Below are 12,267 nucleotides of genomic sequence, written 5' to 3'. Positions count from 1 at the left end.
CATGAATTCCGAGTAAAACTACTCTATATTCAATTAAAGTGGCAGTCACAGGAATTTAATTTGCTTTTCTTGTAAGGGATCCGTTCATTTGCGCCCACATAAAAACACTGCGAAATACATGAATGTAATTGTTCTGAGAACAAGCTGCAACTACGTACGATCGCTCATGGTTTGCCTAAAAGGATCTTGGGAATATGTACACTGCTTACATTTCTGGGAAAACAAGCTAAGATTATTATTAAGGTGCTGTTGATGAAGAGTCGTCATAAGAACTCCTCAGATTCAGTAGCAAAAATAATCACACCCTTTCAAACATCAGGGCATCTTCCACTATGAAAACCTCTGTAAAGGATCCTTCCAGAATTGATCTACTGCATTACCAGCCATCATCTGTGGCAAGATTATCAAAGGCATGCTGGGACAAAGCAGGAGAACTAAAGTAGTAAAGGGTATTCATTTATAGTCACAATTTCAGCAGCGTTAATGGGTATTTGGGATGATAAATAGAGCTCATGCTAGTGGCCTAAAATAATCGCTACACATCTGGCCGATCGTTTTCAATATGCGGTTTCCTTCAGAATACATTCATCTCTACACCTTTAAGCACCTGTATATTGAGTGTCTTCCTTCCAAAATAGCCACTCATACCAAAATATCCCAAATAAACCTTAGTTGAGGAAGCGTCGACAGCGCCGGGTCCCGCAGTTACAGTGCAATTTGTTGTCTGCATCTTCGATGGGGAACTTGTAATCGTAGGTGAGCTCTTCACCGCGGTAAATCTTCCGTAGGGCGAAAATAACAATGTGCTTCTGGCCCTCAACATTGATGACTCGAGAGTAACAGTTAGGGTCACAGGAGTGATTGATGAAGCGTGCCGCGTTTCCGTGCATGGTGGCGTCCACCACGTCAAAATCATCAATGCGAAACATGTAGCAGCCGATGCCCTTTGAGAAGAGGAAGGAGACAGATGGTAGAAGCGTTAGAAAAGAAACGTCAATGATTTTAAAATGAGCCTGAAAAAACTACATGAAGGCAATATCGCAGACCTTATGCACACATATCCATGTCATTTTAGCTGTAGGTTTATTATGTGGAATATGTTTAAATGTTCAAAACAATATAGCGCTATTTGTTATTTCGAACTTCTTTCTTACCCCTAATAAACAATAATAAGTACATATTGTGTAGTATATTGTGTAAAGTATTGTATTGTGCATATATTGTGACCTTAAAGGGATGGTTTACCCAAAAATGTAATTATCACCATTGTACCAAGCCAGTTTTTTTGTTCTGTTGAACACAAAGAAATGCATGTATTTTGAAGAATGTTATCCTGAAAATGATGGCTGGATCAGGATTTCTGCAGGTTTCACTAAAATAAATTTTGGACTTTAAGACCATTATGAATCAAATTTTAGACTAATACAGGGCTGAATGCTAAGGAGTTTTTCAAATGGCCCAGATGGAATATATATATATTTGCCCCATAAATTTTTTAAAAATAATTTAATACATTTAATAATATAATAATAATAATTTGATAATAACAAATACATTTTTTTATATTACTTTGCAAACTATTTTAAATATTGTGTCAAAACAAGCAAGCTCTACTTGTATCCATACATCTTTTTTTCAACATAAACTTTCTTAAAAGAATATGGACAAATGTTCTAAAAGTTTGAAAAACTATAGTAAACAAAGTATGCACAGCAGTCTGCCAGGTCAGCGTCCTCAGCAGTAAATGCATGAGAAACTTTTAAACAAATATTATTATGAGGAAAATAATTAAACAATTATGGTAAATAGAGTTAAAAATTACATTACATTTTAAATAAAACATTTTATTGAGATGGATTGTATGGGTGTTAATGGCCAGATTGGGTAGCAATACATGAACAAAAAAGCGTTGTTAAGAGCCGTTTAAAAAAAAATGTAAGACCTACAACACAATATTTGAGTAAATTTAAGACTTTAAGGCTACTGTTTTTGAGATTTAAGACATTTTAAGACCCCGCTGATCTTTCATAGAGGTTCCATCTACTGGACATTAATAGATTGGAATACACCACAGCCTAAATTAAATGGAGCCAGTAAGAAAACTGTACAATTTTGGTTAAATATGAGTAGCAAATATGTTTCAATCCTGATTTTGTACCTATTATTGCAGTATTACTGTTTTATTTGACTTTTTTGTTGGGAGGATCGAGCTTCGTTGTATGTAGTTTAAAATCTAAAATAATCAATAAAAAAAAAAAAACTATGTTGGAAACCTGTAACCATTGACGGCCAAATAAAAGGAAAGACATGTAGTACAGAAGTCTATGGGTACAGGTTTCAAACATTCTTCAAAACTGAAACTGATTTGGAACAAGGGTGAGTAAATAATAATGATTTTTTAAAAATAGTTTATTTATAGTTAGTAGTTTAAATTATATTTACCTTGCTGTCATAGTATTTCTCCCTTTTGTCAGTGAGAACTGCGCGGATGACATTGCCAGCATATTCGATCACCATCTCTCCTGCCTCGATGTTTCTCTTGCAGAAAAGACCCCGACCATGAATAGCCGATCTATCGTCAAGACAAGACAAACATGATTGCACTGATTCCTGTTCTTAAATTAAGTTTACTATTCCTTTTTATTGCACGGCAGTGGATTTAGATTTACAAAGCTAGTATTTGTGCAGCATTACCATGATTCTAAGAGGACGAGATTACCTGTAAACTCCTACAGCTTCTTTTGAGGTTTTCTCCAAGTGCCTGAACCTCATAGCTACTGGCAACTCTGTACTTGTAGCTCGTCTGAAGGGATGTTGAAATAAAAGTTACAAAACACAAAAACACTAGCGATGCTTCAATTTTAAAATACTCTGATAACAACACAGACCTTCATATTGTAAAACACATAGGGTTGATATTAGATTCTTAACCATTTCATCTAAATTTTATTTAAAAGGCACCACATTAAGATGCACAATATTAAAACATTTTAAAAAGTTGAGCAATATCAATTTGCATAATATTTTACCAGTTATTTTGTAAGATAACAGTATTAATTCAGTGCGATTTAAAGGCTCAAAAAGGATAATTTGGTTAATTAGTCAAGTCACTGAATTCTTAAGGGGGGACTTTGATTGGAAATGATTAAAGGAATATATAAAATCTGCTTTTATTCCAGCCAGAAGGTAAAATTTCCTTGCTATATTAAACGTCACTTGGGATATAAAATAAAAGAATTGAAATTTCACAAGAGGACTAATAATTTTGTATATACAGTTAAAGTCAGAATTATTAGCTATCTAGTTTTTTCCCCAACTTCTCTTTAACTGAAAAAAAGTTTTTTTTTCAATGTTTCAAAACATAATAGTTTTAATGACTAATTTCTAATAACTGATTCATTTTATCGTTTGTCATGATGACAGTAGAGGTGTCAAAATTTATTGTTTCTTCGGTGCACCGCAATGCAGAGGCGAACAATTCGTTATCGGTTCAGTAATAGATCATAACCGGTTATTACATACTGATGTCATTTATCTCATATGTGTTAGTTATGTTGCGGTAGTTTACTATGGTGAGGGAGGCGAGCACGAGTAATTAAAACACTTCAAATACTTAAAAACGCAGAAGCTGTGCACAATTCACTGCATAAGAAAATCTTTCACTGACACTGAAGTTACAGCAGAAGCCCCTATTTCACTGTGATTGATAAAATGAAAGTAAATTCCATTTCTCTCTCTCTCACTTTTGACTCTTTGACCTGCTGGCGTGACTTTTTCTCTCCTCTAGGCTGTTACAGTGATACTTTTGGATCCAGACACGAGCGCGTGTCTGCAGAGTCAGTTTTTTCTCCTAATCTCTCATGGATCAGCTGTGATCGCCGCTGCCGTTTATCAGTGTCACTCATCGGTGATGAGCGCCAGACCATTAGAGCCAAACACAGCCCTGTCTGAGCGCATGACCAATCTTATGTGCTTAACTCGCTCGACAGGGCTCAGAAAGCAAGCGGGATATTTACATTAGTTTATTTGTAATAAATGCTCATGTTGTCTTGTGCATGTATTTGAGATTTAAAGGCACAATTCTGACTGTTTTAAATGGCAAAATTGCATTACAAATAATATATAAATATCTTTATACATTTTTCTTGTGCAGTGAAGTAAAATATAAAACTGTGTGTAAAAAGCATTGTCAATGCACCATGATACACCAAGATATCAAATTGAACCAAAGCGATGGCATGATAATCGTAACCAAACCGAACCGTGAGAACAGTGTAGGTTCACACCTCTAGATGAAAGTATTTAATATTTAAGTGATATTTAAAAGCTTAACTAGGTTAAATAGGCAAGTTGGGGTAATTAGGCAAGTCATTGTATGATAAAAACTTGTTCTATAGACTTATGGGGGTAATAATATTGACTTTAATATGGTTTAAAAAACTTTTATTCCAAAAATGAAGCAAATAAGACTTTCTAAATAAAAAAATATTATAGGAAATACTGTGAAAAATTCCTTGCTCTGTTAAACATCATTTGGGAAATATTTGAAAAGAAAAATTCACAGGAGGGCTAATAATAATCAACCATATTATTATTATTATTATTATAACCTTTATTTTACCAAGAAAGACACATTGAGATTAAAAAGTTTTTTTACAAGAGCGTCCTGGCCAAGATTAGGCAGCACACATGTCACATGGGTCTAACAAACAAAAACAATTAACATAAATGACACTGACAAACTATTAAAAACATCTACAAGCCTGTGCTTCAACTTCTAAATCATTTAAAGTCTTTTTAAAAGTATTTAGTGAAATCAACACTTTTAAACTGCAACTGTGTTTGTGGATTATTCCAGGCAATAGGTGCTGTATATTAAAAAGCCTTTTTTCCCCCATCTCAGTTCGCACTTTCGGAACAGACAGTAAATAAATATCTTTTGACCGAAGGCCATAGTTAAGAACAGGCTCTTTACAAATGTAATCCTGTAGATATTATGGGAGTAAACCCAGTTTAGATTTGTAAACAAGGACATGCCAATGCTTGAGCCTACGAATGGACAAAGCAGACCAACCTACCCTAGCACACAATGAGTAAGGGTTTTAAAATTAGTTACAAATCTTAGTGCACCATGGTAAACAGTATCCAATGCATGCAGACTTTAAGACAAAGCATGCATATAGATAACATCACCGTAGTCCAATATAGACATAAATGTTGCATCAACCAGCTTCTTTTTAGCATCAAAAGAAAGGCAGTTCTTAATTCTAAAATAGACGCCTAAAATCACCTTAAATTTTTTCACCAACTGCTGAATGTGAGAACTAAAAGAAAGTGTATCATCAATTAAAATTCCAAGATTTTTGTACTGGGACACCAATTCAATCTCTGTACCATGAGTAGTAGTAATAGAACCTAGCTTTTGCTTAGTTTGTTTTAAATTAGAAAATAGCATAAGTTTTCTTTTATCAGCGTTTAAAACTAGTTTTAACTCAGATAAATTATGTTGAAGTACATTAAAAGCGATCTGTAGTTGAGAAAGGGCCAGATTGGGTGTAGATATATATTATGCAGTTGTCAAGGAAGTTGTACATGAACATTATATACAAACATATATTAAATCACATATTATCTTGCAGACTGTCTAACCTGCTGGACTTGAGCATAATGTCATCCTCATCATCATCACACGGCCTGGATTCAGGAAGCTGACGATGTTGCGATGCCAAGAAATTGAACATGTCGAAGGTAGATTTCCTGTAGAGTAAAAGAAAGACTATGGAAGTGAACAAAAGACTGTGACTACAGCACACATGAGATCAGGTTGATTTTACTGGTACCTACCGCACATAGACCTCTGCGCGGGCACAGCCATTGGGGTTGACCGGCAGCTCCTCTTCAGGAATTTCATGCTGGTGGAAGCGGAAGCTGTGTTTCTGGCAGAGAGGCGCACCCTGCAGCTGCTCCAGCAGAAAGAGCACTGCATCATGGAGAACACCCAAGACCCTGGCACCATTAACACTGTTGAAGGGCAACTGCTCCATCCGACAGCCTATCCGTGCTTCCTGGACACCATCCATTACCGCTTTCCACGCCACTGAACAACCACAGAATGAGAAACATATAATGTGCCAAAACTTGATATGAAAACCAAAAGCTGGTGGCATTACAAGAATGCTTGAAACTGACCATCCATGCTGTCGGCTTCTACGCTAAAACCATCCTCACTGGTAATTTGAAAAATCAGGTGTGGCTGATACAAACTGGCACACTTCTCCTGCTTGCCAGGAGATGGAGATTCCTCATCTGAACTCCAACCTAAAACAATTACACATGCAATACGCTTTTGAAGTCAAAGAGTAACGTTTTTTTTCACATTAGCAAGAGGAACTTCAACAAATGTAAATGTAAAGTTAACACAAAATCTCATGTTCACCTGCATAAGGAGCCCAGTCAGAGGAATCACCAAGTTTGGAGCTCAAAATTTGAGATTTACCACCGTCTTGTGAGTCATTTGCATGGGTCGCAACTGGTTCCTTTGGAGTAATTCTAAAAAAAATACAAATAAAAACAGATTGTGATTGTCTGAGGAAAAATAGGACTTTATTATTTTAATTGTCATCACTGACCTCTCATGCTCAGCAACCTTGGATTCATTGTTCTTTGGGTCGAAAGATCCATTAAAGTCGAGCACCTCCTTTACACTTGGGGCCTTTATTCTAACCCTGTTTGATCTAAACATTAGCAAAACAGCATTACTATTATTACATAATAATATAAGAATGAATTTAACAAAAGCATTGAGTTTAGAGAACATTTTCAGTTGTCTTAATCAATTAGTGTTTGGTTAAATGCAGGGTTCAAAGGATTTTAGGATCCGTATTTGTTGAAGAACTGAAGATTTTTAAAGGGCACCTATGGTGAAAAATCTACTTTTCAAGATGTTTGGACAGACATGTGTGTAGGTATAGTGTATAGAGCGTCACATTGGGGTGATATAAACACACCTAGTCCTTTTTTTTTTTCAATTTAACAACATAAAAACTGTGGACCAATTTGAGCAGTTTTCAGATCGACCGCAACATGACGCAAGAGTGCGGTCCCCCCGCCCACCAATATTGATTGACAGGCGCGCATCAGCATATACTCAGTATGTTGTTTCATGTCCGCCGTTTTCAGCGTGTGAGTCAAAGCGATATCACTAAAGGAACACCCTTGCTCTATTTTTAGATTTAAGGCTCATTGGGCTCAACACAAGATCAATATTCTTCACATTATCGCTCTAATCGGAATTATTGTTTGTATCTTTAGGTAGGTTTGCAAACGTGTACTTTTCATTTCGTCTACCTTAAACTTCAGCCGTTTGCATTTCTCGCGGTCACAGAAGCTCCCTGTGATCTTAACTAGGTGCAGCTGGAAAGTGCAAGCGAGTTGCCTCATGTGCGCGTCTCTCCATTGGAAATAAAATAACGAACTTGTCTGCAGGTCGCACACCAGAAGCGCCGCTCTGCGTGACGCGACGCTCAGCGCCATGCATTTCAGAATTCTAAACATAGGTTTCTATCAGGGTACACACAACGGCGCTTCAAGTCGGCGGCTGTCCGCGGCGCCCAGCCACGATTCGGGACACTTCATATTTCTGCCACACCACAGAACACTATGTGCCCTTTAAAACGTCAGAGGGGTGGACTTTTATTGCACAAAACAATACCATCACATGTGATGCACTGTTGGCATTCTAGAGCCCCACAAGCACTGTCCTTAAAATAATCTAGGTCACAGGTGTCAAATCCAGTTCCTGGAGGGCCACAGCTCTGCACAGTTTAGTTCAAACCCTAATTAAATACACCTGATCAAACTAATTAAGTCCTTCAGTTTTGTTTGAAACCTACAGGTAAGTGTGTTGAAACAGGGTTGGAACTAAACTGTGCAGAGCTGCAGCCCTCTAGGAGCTGGATTTGACACCTGTGACCTAGGTCAACGATTAGACAAGTCTAATAGACAAGTCTTTAGAGTTTAGGCTGATTTATGCTTCTACGTCAAGCACATGCGTATGCTCTGGCACAGCCTTCGCGGGGTCGCATAGCCCTCGCCATGTCTGACGCCAACGCAAAATATAACTACACGTCGCAACGACGTAGCGCAAACTCTGTGATTTTTCAGCTTGGTAGCACTGACGAGTGTGGGCGAGTGTTTACAAGTTTCGAGTCCTGTGAAGGAGCTCCTGATGGAAACTTTTGTTTTGCATTTACCTTATGATTAAAGTTGTTACACATCCGCCAGTTTCTGCCTCTGAATAAGCGAGTTTTAGCTATTTGTACACTAAGGTAGTGTTCAGAAAAAACAAAACACCCGTAAAGAAACTCGACACAGAGGAACATAAAAACCTACTGCCAGCAAGCGCTTCAGAAGTGTTATTGCAGAGGAACAGAAACAGTGCGCAGAAGTTTAAATGTACGGCAACGCGCAAGACAGGCGTCATGGGTCACGCAGATCACTCAATGCAGAAGTATAAACCAGCCTTTAAGCTTCATTAATTAAATACACCTTATCAAGCTAATCAAGCTCTGCAAACTTATTTGAAAACCACAGCAATGCATGTTGGAATAAGATTAGAACTAAACCCTGTAGGACCTTGGCCCTCCAGGAGCCAGGATTAAACTACTAGATTGGACAATTATGAATAGTTTTATAAAATGTTTGGCCATACCTGCTGTGGTCATCCTGGGAACTAGGATCCATCTGATCCAAGAAGTCTGTCTTGCATCTTTTCACACCGATTCGTTCAGTTACCGAGGATGCTCTCTTGATTCTGACTTGGGACCGAGAGTTGGACAAGATGTTGGGTTGAGTACGAAGAGGAGTTGATGATTTCTTTAGTTCAGGAGAGAGGCGTTTACCGAGAAGAGAAGGGCTCGCAGTGGTGGCATTTGCCACTTCACGGTGACTTGCCATTGCTTTGTCAATTATGACCTGGGCCAGTTCTTTCTGTCCACCTTCAGATATTGAGGCAGCCTTTTCTAGCGGTGGACTAACACCGTGCAATTGGCTACCAGGAAAACTTTGAGGAATCCTCCTGATCAGCACCTGGGTTGGTGGTGCTGCTCCGTTGTTGCTACTGTAAGATATGATACGCGCTGGTGACGATTTACTAAGACAAGCCTGAAGCTGCGGCACTGGCATTACTGTGACTTTAGGAACAGGCCGCTGGAGGACGTTACTGCTGTGTATTATTCTTGCAATCTGGCTTATTTGGGTATACGAGGGGGAATTTGCACTAGGTATTTGGTATGTATTATTCTGTGGGTTTTTCACCAGAATCTGTCCTGCACGGTTGACCAGAAGAACCTGGGGTGTAGGAGGTGTACCAGGCACACAATGGGGCAGAGACTGTTTTGGGGTGGCAATGCGTATGGCAATTCTACGACCCTTCAGAGCTTCCTTTGGTATAGCTCCAAAACCATTTATTACAACAGGTGAGGGAGTAAACTGAGTACCATGTGGTGCAACTGAAAAAGTGGGAGAAGTTGAGACAACGTTGATTGGCACAGATATTGGAATAGAAGTAGCAACAGGCATGGCCATCTGAAAGGTTTTAGGTTGGGAGCCAGGTTGAATGGTAACAAAGCGTCTTTTTGCAGGCATAGATGGTGCGACAACATGAAATGTTCTAGTGGCACTCGATGTAACAGCTGTTGCTGGTTTCTCAACAGGTGACAAAGCTCTATTTAAAACAAAATTTTCCTTGTTTATTGGTGCAGAATCCCTTGATCCGTCGGGACCTACAGTGTTTTTTAAGGAGTCCACAACTCTGCCGTCAACAGTGCATACAAAATTCCCACTGGTGTGGTCCAAGAACACCTCTTGTGAACCCTCAGTGGATTCGCTTTTGGCCAAGACTTCCTCTTGGGTTGCAATAAGATCGCTGCCTTTGTAAAGGATGGGGTTTGTTGCATTTAGTCCATCAGTAAAGGACATTTCTTGTTGGTTGGATGAATCAGAGCCAGCATCAACAAGCAAATTTGCGTTATCTTCTAAAGAACTTACTTCTTGTTCTTCACAGACCTGCTCAATGTTTTGAGTCTCTGGTTGAGCATTCTCGTCAACAGACTCTGCTGTGTGTGGATTTGTTATCTCTGTGCAAACTAGCTGCCCGTCACCAAGGGTTGTTTCCTTGTTTTGAACAGTGATGTTTAATGGCTCAGCATCCTGACTAAGAAAGCTACTACCTACTTCCTGAGTATTGTCATCTGCGTTGGCTTCACCTGTATCACTCTCTGAGTCATTGTCAGCTCCATCTAGCTGTGAGATAGACCCTGAGTTTGGAAGGACGGTGAGACCTGTCTGTGTGTCTTTGGCAGGCTCACAGACCACAACTGTGCGAGAGAAATTCAGATAATGGTCAGCAACCTCATCATCTGTTTCCATCTGCATCTCTGCAATAGATGATAGGTCCTTCCCGCCAGCATTGTATTTGCAGGCTTCTTCTTCCAGTTCTCCCTCAACACCTTGAGGATCACAATCCAGGGCAACATTTTCATTGAGCAAAGCCTCATCAAATTCAAGCTTTGCGTTCAATACAGAGGCCACAGCCACATCTGTGTCTGGATCAAAGTGTGGGGACAGCAGTTCATGATCTGACTTGAGGACTGGTGCTCCTGCAGCTTCCTCCGGCTCTGATAAGAAATCTTGAACAACCTTGTCAGTTTTATGTGGTGAGGTTGTGAAAGGTTGTTGAAGTCGTTGGGAGTGGTGGACAGTTGAAGGTAATGCTGAAGATGGACTTCGGAGAGCTGCTTGTGGTGGAGAGGGTCCTGAGGTGATGGTAGAGGGAGACAAAGAAGGTGGCCTTCCTCTTCGTCGAGGTGAGGTGGTGCTCATGTGGTTCTCAGTTGCACCAAGTGGTGAGACCGGGGGACTAAATGATAGTGACCTGGGGTTAATCGAGCCACCTGATCGCAAAGCCATTGGGCCTGAAAGGACCACAGGTGGAGGAGAGGCATTTCGACTGCGAGTGGAAAGTCTTCTTGTTGAACGTCTAGTCTCGTCAAGATCACTGATGGTCAAAATGTGATGGGATGTGGAAAGAGCATTTCCTGGATGGCAAAATGAAAACACAAACATGACATTAATATGAATATTGAAGAGTTAAAAAGATAGTTCATGCAAAATTGAAAAATCAGTTGTTTGGTCACTGTCATGTTGTTCCAAACTCATAAGTCAATCATCAAAATAAAAATTATTTTCAATAAAGCCTACATATTTTTAATAAAGTCAGGAGTAGGCAAAATGTAAAAGATTCTTAAAAGTTTGGGCATCATAAAATGAATGAATTTATTAAATATGGAAGGTCAAATGAATGTGCATGATGCACATTGTGTTTTTTTTTATATTTAGGGTTTTTAGGGGGTTTTTTGTGACCGAGAAAGCTTAACGTGCTGCAATTTAGGAAAAAAACATGCGATTACAAAAATACCAGCAAATTAAGAAATGATCTTCATTGGTTTGACAGCACATGTTGCAAATTCTCACAGCACAAATAACAGAAAATGCGCTGCCTTTTGTCACAACACAAACATCTGAAGAAACGCACTGCATTTGGTCACAACACTTGCAAATATCCACATAACACAACGAAAATGTTTCAAGGAAACCCAAAACCATGACGGACCCTGCTGAGATATGGATGCGTTTGAAATGTGAGTTTTTTGTTTATTTTAATATTCTAACTACACGATTCAGTTGTCTTTTATAAATCATTAGCCCAATTGATGATTAACTGAAAGGTTGCGTTATTAAAGTTGTTTGTGTTGTGACTAAATGCCGCACGTTTCTTAAGTTGTTTATGTTGTGAGAATTTGCAACATGTGTCATGTCAAATTGATGAAGATAATTTTGCTGTAATGCTGTAATGGCAGGTCTTTTCTTAAATTAAACAGATTTTATTGTGCGCTCTCTAATAAACGTTTTGTGCGTTAATGTAACGGGTAAGTCTCCGACATTTATTAGATTTGCTAGGATTATTTATATATGTCTCCAATAGACCTACAGAGTGGCATTAATGCGTCCTGAAGTAAAGTGAAACGGCTATAAACTCCAGCAAGATAAAGTCATTGCAAGCAAAACCATGGGCCTTGATCTATAAATAAAGTATAATAATATAAACTGTGTTCATCTTAACTGAAAGTTATAAGTTTAGCCTGCATCACGCAACTGTCAGTCAGTCAGTCAGCATGTCACCTTAATAGGTTAAACAAATAACGCACA

General features: G+C 38.8%; 1 protein-coding gene across 3 annotated transcripts in view; it reads right to left on the bottom strand.

Annotated features, from left to right (window-relative positions):
- kmt2ba (lysine (K)-specific methyltransferase 2Ba) overlaps nt 1-12,267 on the bottom strand; it is a 48,679-nt gene that overhangs the window by 716 nt on the left and 35,696 nt on the right. For all 3 annotated transcript variants that reach the window (XM_056480557.1, XM_056480559.1, XM_056480558.1), the window contains exons 29-37: nt 8,711-11,096; nt 6,630-6,734; nt 6,437-6,549; nt 6,190-6,318; nt 5,845-6,097; nt 5,650-5,757; nt 2,720-2,803; nt 2,443-2,572; nt 1-944 (exon numbers count right to left, since the gene is read on the bottom strand). The exon at nt 1-944 is cut by the window's left edge and continues 716 nt beyond it. In XM_056480557.1, coding sequence (XP_056336532.1) covers nt 669-944; nt 2,443-2,572; nt 2,720-2,803; nt 5,650-5,757; nt 5,845-6,097; nt 6,190-6,318; nt 6,437-6,549; nt 6,630-6,734; nt 8,711-11,096 — 3,584 coding nt within the window. In that variant the 3' untranslated portion in view covers nt 1-668. The remainder of the gene's footprint in view (nt 945-2,442; nt 2,573-2,719; nt 2,804-5,649; nt 5,758-5,844; nt 6,098-6,189; nt 6,319-6,436; nt 6,550-6,629; nt 6,735-8,710; nt 11,097-12,267) is intronic.

This window comes from Danio aesculapii, chromosome 19 (genome assembly GCF_903798145.1).
Source record: "Danio aesculapii chromosome 19, fDanAes4.1, whole genome shotgun sequence".
NCBI classification, from domain to species: domain Eukaryota; kingdom Metazoa; phylum Chordata; class Actinopteri; order Cypriniformes; family Danionidae; genus Danio; species Danio aesculapii.
This window is presented reverse-complemented; position numbering and strand designations above follow the sequence as displayed.